Raw genomic sequence first — 15,252 nt, 5'->3', positions numbered from 1 at the left:
GGGGTAGCTCTTTAGGAAACGTTGCACCACTAGGTTGAAGACGTGGGCCAGGCATGGAACATGTTGGAGTCCGGCAAGCTCCAGAGCTGCTACCAGGTTCCGGCCGTTATCACAAACGACCATGCCTGGGCCCAGGTGCAGCGGCTCAAACCATATTGCCGTCTCATCGAGGAGGGCATCCCTCACCTCGGAGGCAGTGTGCTGTCTGTCCCCCAAGCTGATCAGCTTCAGCACAGCCTGCTGACGTCTACCAACGCCAGTGCTGCAACGTTTCCAACTCGTAGCTGGGGTCAATCTAACAGCGGAGGAGGAGGCGGTGGCGGAGGAGGAGGCGGAGGAGGAGGCGGTAGAGGAGGAGGAGGAGGGGGGTGTTCTTCTCGTGTCCCTGCCAGGAATGTTAGGCGGGGAGACGAGGTACACCGGGCCAGTTTGGGAAGCAGTCCCAGCCTCAACTACATTCACCCAGTGTGCCGTCAGTGAAATGTAGCGTCCCTGTCCGCATGCACTTGTCCACGCGTCGGTGGTCAAGTGGACCTTTGTGCAAAGCGCGGAACTAAGGGCCCGCCTGATGTTGAGTGACACGTGCTGGTGCAAGGCGGGGACGGCACACCGGGAGAAGTAGTGACGGCTAGGGACGGCATAGCGAGGTGCCGCAGTTGCCATCAGGTCCAGGAAGGCGGGAGTTTCAACAAGCCGGAACGCCAACATCTCCTGGGCCAGCAGTTTAGCGATGTTGGCGTTCAAGGCTTGCGCGTGTGGGTGGTTAGCAGTGTATTTCTGCCGCCGCTCCAATGTCTGAGAGATGGTGGGTTGTTGTAAAGAAACGCCTGATGGTGCCTTTGATGGTGCAGGAGAAGGAGATAAGACAGGACCAGGGGAGGATGAGGTAGAAGTCAACAAAGTGGCGGAGGCAGATGAAGTGGTGTCCTGGCTCGTCCTCTGGAGTGCATCGCCAGCACAGTCAGCAGTGGCAGTGGCAGAGGCAGAGGCAGTGGCAGAGGCAGTGGCAGTGGCGTGAACGGCAGGCGGCCTTTGTCCTGCCGTTGCTGCCTGCCACTGATTCCAGTGCTTGGATTCCAAATGACGGCGCATTGAAGTGGTGGACAGGTTGCTCTTCTCAGAGCCCCTAATCAATTTCGAGAGGCAAATTGTGCAGACAACACTATATCTGTCCTCGGCGCATTCCTTGAAAAAACTCCACACCTTCGAGAAACGTGCCCTCGAGGTGGGAGTTTTTCGGGGCTGGGTACGAACTGGAACATCTTGGGAGATTCCGGGTGTGGCCTGGCTTCGCCTAAGCTGCTGACCTCTGCCTCTGCCTCTAGCTACCCTTTTTGGTGCTGCACCTGCCTCAACATCCACACTACTTTCCCCGCTTGACATCCCCCCTGTCCAGGTCGGGTCAGTGTCCTCATCATCCACCACTTCCTCTTCCAACTCCTGTCTCATCTCCTCCTCCCGCACAATGCGCCGGTCAACTGGATGCCCTGACGGCAACTGCGTCACATCATCGTCGATGAGGGTGGGTTGCTGGTCATCCACCACCAAATCGAACGGAGATGGAGGAGACTCTAGTGTTTGAGCATCTGGACACAGATGCTCCTCTGTTAGGTTCGTGGAATCGTGACGTGGAGAGGCAGGTTGAGGGACAATGAAAGGAGCGGAGAACAGCTCTGGGGAGCAGGGACATTTTGGGTTATTGTTCTGTAAAGCTTCGGAATTTTGGGAGGAAGGAAGACAAGACTGTTGGGTAATAGGAGGAGAGGAGGCAGAGTCTGACTGGCTGCTGGACAATGTGCTGTAAGCGTTCTCTGACAGCCATTGCAAGACCTGTTCCTGGTTCTCGGGCCTACTAAGGTTTGTACCCTGCAGTTTAGTTAATGTGGCAAGCAACCCTGGCACTGTGGAGTGGCGCAATGCTTGCTGCCCCACAGGAGTAGGCACGGGACGCCCTGTGGCTTCACTGCTACCTTGCTCCCCAGAACCATTCCCCCGACCTCGCCCACGGCCTCGTCCACGTCCCTTTCCGGGAGCCTTGCGCATTTTGAATTCCTAGTTAGAAATTGGCACTGTATACCAGTAGTAAAAATTGTGGGTGCACGTAACCCCAATATATTCTTTGAATTACCAGTCAGAAACTGGCACTATATGGCAGTAGCAAGAAATGAGGGTATTTGTATTCCCAATATATTCTTTGAATTCCCAGTCAGACACTGGCACTATATGGCAGTAGCAAGAAATGAGGGTATTTGTATTCCCAATATACTCTTTGAATTCCCAGTCAGACAATGGCACTGTATACCAGTAGTAAAAATTGTGGGTGCACGTAACCCCAATATATTCTTTGAATTACCAGTCAGAAACTGGCACTATATGGCAGTAGCAAGAAATGAGGGTATTTGTATTCCCAATATATTCTTTGAATTCCCAGTCAGACAATGGCACTGTATACCAGTAGTAAAAATTGTGGGTGCACGTAACCCCAATATATTCTTTGAATTCCCAGTCAGACACTGGCACTATATGGCAGTAGCAAGAAATGAGGGTATTTGTATTCCCAATATATTCTTTGAATTCCCAGTCAGACAATGGCACTGTATACCAGTAGTAAAAATTGTGGGTGCACGTAACCACAATATATTCTTTGAATTCCCAGTCAGACACTGGCACTATATGGCAGTAGCAAGAAATGAGGGTATTTATAACCCCAATATATTCTTTGAATTCCCAGTCAGACAATGGCACTGTATACCAGTAGTAAAAATTGTGGGTGCACGTAACCCCAATATATTCTTTGAATTCCCAGTCAGACACTGGCACTATATGGCAGTAGCAAGAAATGAGGGTATTTGTATTCCCAATATATTCTTTGAATTCCCAGTCAGACAATGGCACTGTATACCAGTAGTAAAAATTGTGGGTGTATATAGCCCCAATTCTATTGCTAGGGGACTTGCAGGGTATTTCTGGGGTGAAGGTGGGGGGGCACACCGTTGGAACGGGTATCGGGGTATATATCCGGTATACGGGAATACACTGACAGTGTATTCCATTCAGGATCCTGGGAAAGCTGGGTTGCGGCGATTGAGCCCGTCAGTGCCACGTTACACTGACAAGCTTCTCCCTGGAATTTAGCTCTTATAAGAGCTGTTGGTTGTCTTCTCCTTCCTATCCTAGCCTGTCCCTGCCTACCCAGAATCTAAGCCCTAGCTAGCTGGACGGAAACCTCCGTCCTCGGTGAATTGCAAGCTCAGAATGACGCGAACCTGGGCGGCGCTGTTCTTTTAAATTAGAGGTCACATGTTTTCGGCAGCCAATGGGTTTTGCCTACTTTTCTCAACGTCACCGGTGTCGTAGTTCCTGTCCCACCTACCCTGCGCTGTTATTGGAGCAAAAAAGGCGCCAGGGAAGGTGGGAGGGGAATCGAGTAATGGCGCACTTTACCACGCGGTGTTCGATTCGATTCGAACATGCCGAACAGCCTAATATCCGATCGAACATGAGTTCGATAGAACACTGTTCGCTCATCTCTACTCTTTACAAAACAATTCAAGTTCAGTTAAGTTAGATGGTCGCCGAGCATGGACAGCCCGCTTCAAATCATCCCACAGATGTTCAATGATATTCAGGTCTGGGGACTGGGATGGCCATTCCAGAACATTGTAATTGTTCCTCTGCATGAATGCCTGAGGATTTGGAGCGGTGTTTTGGATCATTGTCTTGCTGAAATATCCATCCCAACTTCGTCACTGATTCTTGAACATTATTCTCAAGAATCTGCTGATACTGAGTGGAATCCATGTGACCCTCAACTTTAACAAGATTCCCGATGCCGGCATTGGCCACACAGCCCCAAAGCATGATGGAACCTCCACCAAATTTTACAGTGGGTAGCATGTGTTTTTCTTGGAATGCTGTTTCTTTTTGGACGCCATGCATAACGCCTTTTTTTATAACCAAACAACTCAATCTTTGTTTCCAAAATGAAGCTGGCTTATCTAAATGTGCTTTTTCATACCTCAGGCAACTCTATTTGTGGCGTACGTGCAGAAACGGCTTCTTTCTCATCACTCTCCCATACAGCTTCTATTTGTGCAAAGTGCGCTGTATAGTTGACCGATGCACAGTGACACCATCTGCAGCAAGATGATGCTGCAGCTCTTTGGAGGTGGTCTGTGGATTGTCCTTGACTGTTCTCACCATTCTTCTTCTCTGCCTTTCTGATATTTTTCTTGGCCTGCCACTTCTGGGCTTAACAAGAACTGTCCCTGTGGTCTTCCATTTCCTTACTATGTTCCTCACAGTGGAAACTGACAGGTTAAATCTCTGAGACAGCTTTTTGTATCCTTCCCCTGAACAACTATGTTGAACAATCTTTGTTTTCAGATCATTTGAGAGTTGTTTTGAGTAGCCCATGATGCCACTCTTCAGAGGAGATTCAAATAGTAGAACAACTTGCAATTGGCCACCTTAAATACCTTTTCTCATGATTGGATACATCTGGCTATGAAGTTCAAAGCTCACTGAGGTTACAAAACCAATTTTGTGCTTCAGTAAGTCAGTAAAAAGTAGTTAGGAGTATTCAAATCAATAAAATGATAAGGGTGCCCATACTTTTGCACCAGTCAAATTTTGGTTTAATGCATATTGCGCATTTTCTGTTAGTACAATAAACCTCATTTCACTCCTGAAATATTACTGTGTCCATCAGTTATTAGATATATCAAACTGAAATGGCTGCTGCAAACACCAAAATATTTAGAACTAAAAATGATTAAGATTAATAGGGGTGCCCAAACTTTTTCATAGGACTGTATCTATCTATCTATCTATCTATCTATCTATCTATCTATCTATCTATTATCTATCTATCTATCTATCTATCTATCTATCTCCTATCTATTATCTATCTATCTATCTATCTATCTATCTATCTATCTATCTATCTATCTATCTATCTATCTCCTATCTATCTATCTATCTATCTATCTATCTATCATCTATCATCTATCTATCTATCTATCTATCTATCTATCTATCTATCTATCTATCTATCTCCTATCTATTATCTATCTATCTATCTATCTATCTATCTATCTATCTATCTATCTGACTATGATGGTGTCCGTCCTGTGTCGTGTGTGTATGATTTTTTTTCCTCCAGCGATTTAGTAGGACCCTGTGATGGAGCCTCCGATGCCAATGTGAATGTTGCCTTTATGAGATTTGACCATTGCAAAAAAGGCCACAAAAACATACGAAAAGCAGAGAGAGCAAGAGCAGAAAGTGGCAGATATAGAGTTAACTTATCATTCCATGTCACTAATGTAAGCTAATGAATGAGTCTCTACGAAAATCAAAGACTGATTATTTTACAATTATTCTATTCTCAAGTCTGAATTGCACTTGTGACTTGCACTAGAGCCCTCACTTATTTATAGAAGAATCCCATAGTAACCAATCAGTATTCACCTTGTTCTGTGTATGAGGTCGAATGGCAAAGATTTCTTCTATTAAGAAAACATCCTTCGCTCTCCATCATGTATGAGTAGAGAAGTCAATCTCCAGTTCTTGGTTATGGCAACATAATATATGTCCAGCGGTTATTGTAACTTGGGCATTGCTTTAACCCCTTGAGGACAAGACCATTTTCTGTTTTTTCATTCCTGTTTTCTTGCCTTCTATTAGCCAGAACTTGTATTGCGGCTTTTACATTTTCCAAAGATACCTGTTTTATTCTCTATTGCAGCTCCGTTTCATCGAGCCTTGACTCCTAAACAGATTAGCTGAAAAGGGCTTTAGGGGCGTTTCTTCTCTCTGCTCTAAATAACTCCCTCCTCCCCCATTAGCTCCTCCCCCATTGCAGGAGGGACATGTTCCACATTGTCCCACTATACCTACCATTAGAGACTGTTATCTAGAGCGGGGACTGAAGCCCTTGCAGGAGAAGAAACACCCCTATAGCACTTCAGATAAAGGAAGATTTTCGTTAAAATGGAGCCGCAATGCAGAATAAGAACGTCATCTTTGGAAAGTGTCGAAGGTGCCCTATAAGGTACTGTCATTAATCTGATACAAATTTTCCTTCTGACGGACTTTTGCTACATCTGTATTCTAATAGCTTGAATATTTTTGCAACACAGAGATACAAAGTTTTCTTTATTTGGCTATTTTTATATATAAAATTGGGAAAGGGAGTGTTTTTAATTTTTTTTTAGGATTTTGTACTGTTCTATTACACCTTTCTCATGCTCTGTCTTTGGGGATACTGTATATGGGCAACTTCCTCTGTAGGTTTCCAAAATGTAAAGAGATCAAAATTCAAAAAAAAAAAAAAAAAAATACATAAAAAAACAAAAAAAAAACTAAACAAAACTGTACCTCTGCATTGAACTGAGCTGACTTTTAGTATATAATTGATGCAATAATGCAATTATTTATATACCTATATGTTCTATCCTTTACAGATTATATACAACCAATATGTCTGCCTGAAAGCCAGGATGTATTTCCACTGGGGCTACATTGTGCCATAGCAGGCTGGGGTCGGACAGAAAGCCAAGGTAAGTATTACTGCTGCGTGTAACATAATGGACCCTGTGCTGGGTTGTGCCCCATTTTAGTTTATGGATTTTTGTGAAACCTCATTTGGATTCTTCACGAAGGCTGACTAATAACAATGGGGCAAAATTACTTTTGTGGTTGGTCAACATTGACGTAAAATGTGCCAAAATGCATTTTTGCTGCATTTTGGTAGTTTCAGAGCAAAATTTTTTGACTTGCTTGAAAATGGGGCATGATTTGTAGGGAAATACGTCATAGTTTAAATATGGCACAAAATTGCACCAAAATTTGTAAGGGAAATTTGAGTCCCTCCATAGAAAGCCAACTAATAGAGGTGTAAGCTTATGTGGGACAAAGCAGAAGAGTAGATAGATAAGTCAATGTACAGTAATTCAGATGTAGCAGAGTCCAGTATACGACAGAGCAGAGAGGAAACAGAATAGTATAGTCCATTACAAACAGAATAGTCCACTTACCTGCACAGATCCGCTGCCGCTGTCACTCCCCATTCTTCTCGGTCCATGTGCACCCCTAGCTACCAGGTTAGTGTTACAGACCTAGGAAGAAGGCGGGACTTTTGGCTTAGGAGAGTGTGGGCGGGTACTGGGGGGGGAGATGTGAGTGATGCACTCACGTCTCCCAGCCCTGTACCCCCCCCCCCCACTCTCCTAAGCCACAACAAGCCCCACCTACTCCCAGCATCAGTAACACTAGCCTGGGAGGCGGGGACACATACGATGCTCTGCAGACATGTGAAGTAGAAAGAAGAGGTTGCAAGAGCGGCGTGGAGTGGCAGGGGCAGCGCTTCTGTGCATGTAAGTGGACAGCGGGGGGGACTTAAGTAGCCAGGGGATTTTTTAATCACTACACAGCGTGGATTCTAACAATTAAAGCGTTCAATTTTCAGACTTCATGCTGTGTAGTGAATAGGATCGTTTTTAAAATCCAATCTTCGATTATTAAAAAAAATCCCACTGACTTGCATTAGGATTGGAATTGGGATCAGGTTCAAATGGAAAATGATCAGAAATCGGATTTTAAAAACGATCCTGAAATCTCAAGTTCGGCTCAACCCTACCTCCTACTTGACAGTAGAGAGCATAATTCGGGTGAAACTAACATAAATTATTGCTCAGGAATGGCGGAAATTAGAGGAAAAATTCCAACTGTGTTGGAATCAGTGGAGCAGTGCCTATTAAAGAATGCAAAGAGGTGACATTGGTGGAGGTGATGAAAGGTCCTCTTAAATCCCATTCACTGCACTGCTACCGTACATCATTGCGGGTTAACAGCCAACATTTTCACATTGACCAACATGTATATCCCCAAACTAAGAGGGCAAAATTTATGTCAAAAAAGGAAGCAGGAAGCCTGAGTGGGCCAGTTAAAAAGTTATAAAATAACACCAGTGAAACATAATATGTCAAAAAATGGAGGGAGAAAAACATTACACTTCACTTTTTCCTCCAGAATTTTGTAAAATTTAAAGGGTGTCTACTAGTGTTGAACGAATAGTATTCGTCAAATACTTCACCGGCATAGGAATGCGTGTAATCAGCCGAACACCAAGGGGTTAAACGTATCGAATCTGAAACCTTGTTACAGCACACATTGCAATATTACAGTGATATATATATATATATATATATATATATATATATATATATATATATATATATATAGTGTTGGCCAAAAGTATTGGCACCCCTGCAATTTTGTCAGATAATACTCAGTTTCTTCCAGAAAATGATTGCAATCACAAATTCTTTGGTATTAATATCTTCATTTATTTTGCTTGCAATGAAAAATCACAAAAGAGAATGAAAAAAAGTCAACTGAGTCAACTTTAATCCATTTCAACTGGCTGCAAGTGTGATTTAGTTATTGCCACCACCTGTTAGGTGCCTCAGGTAAGTAACAGGTGCTGTTAATTACACAAATTAGAGAAGCATCACATGATTTTTCAAACAGTGCCAATACTTTTGTCCACCCCCTTTTTTATGTTTGGTGTGGAATTATATCCAATTTGACTTTTTGACAATTATTTTTGTGGTTTTCCATTGAAGACAAATTAAATGAAGATAATAATACCAAAGAATTTGTGACTGCAATCATTATCTGGAAGAAACGGAGTATTATTTGACAGAATTGCAGGGGGGCCAATACTTTTGGCCAACCCTGTATAGTGTTATGCAAATGAGGCAGTTAGTGCACTGGGGGCGGGCCATCTGCCCTTGAGCACAGCTCTTGCTACTTAAGTAGGAAAGTATCAGCTCTCACTGTATGGAGTGGGTCAGGAAGAAGATATTAAGGGTCTTAGTGGCCAGAGCAGTGTTCCAAGGAGATACAAGTCCCGCCCCCAGTGCACTAACTGCCTTATTTGCATAAGACCCCAAATCTACAAAAACAACATAACAAATACATGTTGTTTAGCACTGTAATGTGCTCTGTACATGGTGGAAGCAGCGGAATTAGGGTTGAGCGATCATGTTCGTGTTCGTGATCGGATTCCGATCGGCGATCGAGAAAATTTCACGATCGCGATCGGAATTCCGAACACAATCTTTTTATGTGGGATCGAGATCAGTGATCTTTTCCCACAATGCTTTGCTTAGCCTTCACACTGAGTATACGCTGTATACTCAGTGTGAAGGCTCCACTGCAGTTCCATAGGAATGAATGGAAGCAGCCGACATACAGCCTTAACCCCCTGCGCGCCGGCTGCCTCCATTCATTCGAATGGGAGGCTAAACTAAACATATCTAGCAGATACTTACCTCTAGAGATGGGGTGCCCTCCTTCTTCTCGCCTCGCTGCCCCGCCTCCCAGGTTAGTGTTTAAAGCACTAGGTTAGGCGGAGCTTGTGGCTTAGGAGAGTGTAGGCGGGTACAGGGCGGGGAGACGTGACGTCTCCGCTCCCAGTACCCGCCCACACTCTCCTAACCTGGCAGGGAGAAGAGCAGCGTGGAGCAGCAGCGAGGCAAAGAAGAAGGAAGGCACCGGGCAACGGACCAGCCATCTCTGGAGGTATGTGGACACCAGGGGGGACTAAGTAGCCAGAGGATTAAAAAGAAATCCTCTGGCTACTTTAGTGATTCACTACACAGTGTCGATTCTAACAATTGTTAGATTCCATGCTGTATAGTGAATAGGATTGCTTTTAAAATCCGATCTCCGATTAATAAAAAAAAGTCCCATTGACTTGCATTGGGATCGGAATTGGTATCGAGATCGGGTTCGAATGAAAAATGATCGGAAATCGGATTTTAAAATTGATCCTGAAAAGTCAAGATCGGCTCAACCATAAGCAGAATATGTTTTTTTGGGGGGAGGGGGTGATAGACTCCCTGTAAATATTACTGCTATATGTAAATCCAAGAGAGGTGAAAAGGGCTGCCCGCAATGCAGCAAAGAAGTTCATTGTGCTAATTCTATTTTCCTGCTTTATGTCCATAAACATTTCGAGTCAACAAAAAAAAAAAAGTAAAAATAAATAAAAAAAAAATAAAAAAAAACCTCCCACTAACAATCTCATCAACATGGCAATGGAGTTTATTATGCTGTATTTCTAAATCAAAATTTATGTGAAGGAATCATTTTAATAACCCCATAAACTGGCAGTGTTTATTACATCCATGATAATAAAGCGCCGGTAATTACTGACCTGCTCCGCCATCAGGACACCAATTTAAAAGCACAACCGCTGGGAAATGCTGATTCAATGGATATGTTGTGTAAAAACGGACAGCTTGAAATGAAATTACCCGCATTGCCTGCAATGATACATGTGACCAGGCTTCCCACCTTGAATTTTTTACGGCTTGGAAATTAATTCTTAACTGTTTTATTTCTCCTATTTCTCATCAGGTCCAGTTCCAAATATATTACAGGAGGCTCAAGTTCCGCTGATATCCAATGAAAAATGTCAACTGCAAATGCCGGAATATAATATCAGCAATGCTATGATCTGTGCGGGATACGAAGAAGGAGGGATAGACACGTGCCAGGTAGGAGCAAATGATGAGCTACTTTATAGGGTGCCAACAAAGTCCAGAGGGAACCATTTTGGTTGTTAAATATCAAGCGCACTTGGAAGTTCAAAACTTTATAGATTTGCAAATCTCCATATTTTTGCAATGGAAATGAATAAAATAGATGAGCCTTTTCTTACCTATGCTTGTAACTGAGCATACTCGGATGCTATATGTATATGACACATTAAAGGAGTTGTCCAAGAGCCATGAGTAGTGTTGAGCGATTGGGATCAAAAAAGATTGGAAAAGATCACCTAAAAAAGATCGGGATTTCCCTAGTTACCTGCACAGAACCGCTGCCGCTCCCCAGAGCTCCTGGCCGTTGTTCTCTGTCCTCTCCTCTCTCATTCACACGCCGACAGAGTGCCATGCGCGCCCCCGCCTCCCTAGGCTAGTGTTACTGATGATGGGAGTAGGCGGGGCTTATTGGGGCTTAGGAGAGTGTGGGCAGGTAAAGGGCGGGGAGACATGGGTGATTCACTAGAGAGACGGGGGCGCATATGGTGCTCTGCTGGCGTCTGAATGAGATAGGAGAGAAACGGATAGAGAAAAATGGCCCGGAGCTCCAGGAAGTGGCGTACACAGTGGGAGGGGAGGCGGCAGCGGTTCTGTGCAAGTAAGTGGGGGGGACTAAGTAGCCGGCAGATTTCATCACTACACAGCATAGAGTCCAAAAACTGAAGCCTTCAATGTTTGGACTCCACTATGTGTAGTGAATAGGATTCTTTTTAAAATCTGATTTTCGATCATTAAAAAATCCCATTGACTTGCATTAGGATCGGAATTGGGATTGGGATCGGGTTCAGATGGAAAATGATCGGACATGAGATTTTATAAACAATTCTGAAATCTCAAGATCGTCTCAACCCTACCTGTGAGTAATGGATACTGGTGACCCATACACAGGACAGGTCATTAGATAGATGGAGGTCTGGACCCAGCACCGATCAGCTGATTGAAGCTGTATACAAGGTATATTCATGGAAACAGCTCTGCTCAAATTCAAGTAAATTGGATCTGAGATGCATCTCTCATGTACCATTGGTACAGTCTATGTCTCCATTTACTGTATACAGCTTCTGACACCATACATTGTGGCAGTGGCATCAGGGAACTTCAACGCTGCTTCCTTTCACTTGAATAGGAGAAGAACTGCTATCTCTGTATACCTTGTATATGGTTTTTGCTGCTTTGTTTGCCTGCTATGTGAACTTATACCTTCCATTATTTATACAGCATTTCCATAACCACAGACCTGTGAGATAGTACAAGTGACTTAATTCACTTAATCATTTCAGATAATTGCAGTTTGCTGATAAAGCTGAGTCAGTTATCTCTATAGATAAACACACAGATAACACTGAGTCTGTTCTCTACAAGCATCTGTTTATTATCTGATCTGCATAAATATTGTGTCCTGTTCAGCAAGCTGGGGCGGGAGGGGAGAAATATTACAAATGATGGGCTAACCTTGGATAAACCAAAAATAGTAGATCTGAGGGGTTCAACACTAAGGACCCCTACAGGTCATTGGTACCGAGACCATACAAACTATAGTGGTGACTGTAGGTACTGTAGCGTTGTCCTATTAAGGAAATCTACCATCAACAATAGAAAATGGATAACCCCCTTTCATTTAGGATTAGTGTGAAGTAATGATATACAATGATTCTTAAAGGTGTCCATATACTACTCTTTATATATACGGCATATGAATAGAGTACACATATCTATAAAATGTGATGTATACATGTACGTGATCGTAATGTTACCTAATCTGTACAAGACACCAATCCCACCATCTAATTAAAGTCAGTAAATGAAAATTAACCTCAGCTTGATAACCAAAAATTTAGCCTCTAGCCTTTAAATCAGCTCCTCTGTCTCTCTAGGCTGCAAGTCAATGACAATTGATTTCATCTCGGTAACTCAGCACATGGAGCCCTCCAGTGCATAACAATGACTAGGAATTAGCATAGCGTACTATGATGCAGTTTGTCAGACTGGGGTTATGAGACGCTTTTGTAAACCCCCTGACAATGATGGTACAGTAGTCACCGTCACAATAGAATCGCTTTCTAGGAATGGGTCGGCGGATTTAGAAATAAAAACAAAATGAATATGAGAACTCTTTGTGGTATAGTCAGTCTATTAAGACACTTGTCTTGAGGCTGCTGTTGTAGAATATCTCATTGCTTGGACAAATGAAGACATTTTTGCGGTACTTGAAGCTTTGCTTTTATGCTACAATGTTAAATTCTCTATTGGATTCCGTCATTGGATATAAAGTAGGGAAATGTAAAGCATAACATACGTCTTGTAACCTATACTAGTATCTGAATAATACTCCTGAGACAGTGTCATGGAGACTTTACACAAAGGTTCCATGGAGCAGCAGAAGCAAGAATGTCAATGTAGCACTTAGTGTCATCATATAGCACAACGCATTTCCAGAGGTTTGCCATGATATCCGATAAATCTACTCAAATAAAGTAATGTACAAAAATTCCGCAGGTGTGGCAAAAATGTTGCAAAGTAAGAACACAAAAACAGAAATTTTTATTCTTGAACAAAAAAAAGAAATGTAAATTCCAATTTCCCTTTGCCTTCCATCAGTTCTTCTCGGTACTCGCAGACAATTTTTGGCAGAACTCGGCAGGAAGGTTGTTCCGCCGCCATCTTGGAGATCTAAGCACAGATCTGAGGATGTAGGCTTGTTCAATCCTTCTGTCTCTTCATGTCATCCCAGACAGACTGAATGATATTGAGATCAGGGCTATATCTGGGGGCCATATCATCACTTCCAGGACTCTTCCTCCTCCAAAGGGCAAAGGTCACACCAACTATTGATGGGATTTACATTTCTTCATTATCTTGATTGCCAAAAATAGACTATTAAAACTTCTATTTAGGAAAGCCTAAATACTTAGACTAGACAGTCTGAAGATACGCCAACCTCTATCAGTTCCAACTCGGTGGAGACTGGAGAAAAACAGTTGGAGTTGGTGGAGGTGGTGAAAGGTCCTCTTGTAATACAAAGTGAGCTCATTTACATGTGTACAATAATATAGTCCTTACCCAATATAACATTACCGTTGACTGTATTTAAGGGGAATTCTTCATGGTGGAGCAACAGTATAGAAAGGAATGTACAAGACACATCATGGGCCTTCTTGAGTCGTACACTTGTAATCCCTATTAGGCCCATGATGTAATATTATTTTTTGAAAAGTGGGCAATTCCCATTAACGGATATAAGACCTTTGCCCTTTGCCTTCCATCAATTCTTCTCGGTACTTGTAGACAGTCTTTGAAGGAAACCCAACAGAGACGATGTTCTGTCCATGTTGGAGAAGCCAGCACAGATCTTCTGAGGATGTAGGCTTGCTACAATCCTTCTGTCTCTTTATGTCATTCAAGACAGACTGGATGATGATGAGATCAGGGAAATATCAATGGGGCCGTATCATCACTTCCAAGACTCCTCCTCCAAAGAGCAAAAGTCACACCAAATATTGATGGGATTTACATTTTTAAGAGTACATCACAGTGATGGGACAGACGTGGGAGCTATGGCTACTCCATGACTTGGGGGTGCTGCTTGTATTACACAAGCCCTAATGTCATTATACGCTATGTAAACACTACTAATCTTAGCATCTAAATGGTTAAACAAAAGAAGGGGGCTGCCATTTTTACCCAACTCTCTAGGGTGCTAATGTTATGCCATGGCAGTCTAGAACCTAAAAAACTGCCCTGTCAATAGAATATCACCTAACGTCCAATTGAGTCAAAATTTTCCACCAATATTTTTTAGTATTTTTTATTTTTATTGGAAGAAAATATATTTTTTGCAAAAATACTTTTATTTATTATATAATTGTTTTCTTTTTAGGGCGACTCCGGAGGCCCACTCATGTGTCAAGTGGAAAATCGCTGGCTCTTGGTAGGAGTGACCTCATTTGGATATGGATGTGCCGAACCGAATCGGCCCGGAGTGTACGCTCGAGTGACTGCTTTTTCAGACTGGATTTATGATTTTATTGTTTAAAGTTATCCCGAATTTAAAATAAAAATAAACTTTTTTTTTTGGTTGTAAAAATGTACAAAATCTGTAATTAAAGGCAAATTTTTAATTATTTTGTTTAAAATGCTAATTATATAATGATATGTATTAATTAAACGTGTGTCATATCCCTCACAGATGTAAGTTTGTCCTTTTTTTAAAATCTTATTGAAGCGGGTGCAGGGTTTGAAATCGAGTTAGAACATACCCTCTATATTAAAAAATTTTTAGGCAAGTAACATTTTTTTTTCCCTTGGTGTTTTACAGTCCCTGCAAAGTCAATGGCATTCTAGGAACTCCCATTCATACATTATGAGAATATACGTGTATCAGACACATTGCGATTTCCAAAATGTTACATTTTTGGAAACACTGGCAGCCCTGCCGAAAAGTCCATGATCCTTTACCACTGCAGTTTTTTTTAGATGTCCTAGGTGTGATATGGAAGGGGCACAATTACTTCACATGTTCTGTGAAGAGTGTGGAAGTCTTGGAAGATTTTAAAGGAGGGTCCTTGATCTGATGCATCGGGTGAGAGAGGTAAAGCCAAGATATACTCAGCCCACCCGAACAGCAATTTTTTTCAGA

At 42.7% G+C, this 15,252-nt stretch overlaps 1 protein-coding gene across 1 annotated transcript in view; it reads left to right on the top strand.

Annotated features, from left to right (window-relative positions):
• The window catches only part of TMPRSS15 (transmembrane serine protease 15), a 258,100-nt gene extending 243,379 nt beyond the window's left edge, over positions 1–14,721 (top strand). Inside the window, exons 23-25 of the mRNA XM_075263447.1 lie at positions 6,468–6,563; positions 10,432–10,571; positions 14,494–14,721. Coding sequence (XP_075119548.1) covers positions 6,468–6,563; positions 10,432–10,571; positions 14,494–14,649 — 392 coding nt within the window. The 3' untranslated portion in view covers positions 14,650–14,721. The remainder of the gene's footprint in view (positions 1–6,467; positions 6,564–10,431; positions 10,572–14,493) is intronic.
• Positions 14,722–15,252: the final 531 nt, after the last annotated feature.

Source organism: Leptodactylus fuscus, chromosome 2 (genome assembly GCF_031893055.1).
Source record: "Leptodactylus fuscus isolate aLepFus1 chromosome 2, aLepFus1.hap2, whole genome shotgun sequence".
In the NCBI taxonomy this organism is placed as follows: Eukaryota; Metazoa; Chordata; class Amphibia; order Anura; family Leptodactylidae; genus Leptodactylus; species Leptodactylus fuscus.
Note: the sequence above shows the minus strand (reverse complement) of the source record. Positions and strands in the feature narration are given on the sequence as shown.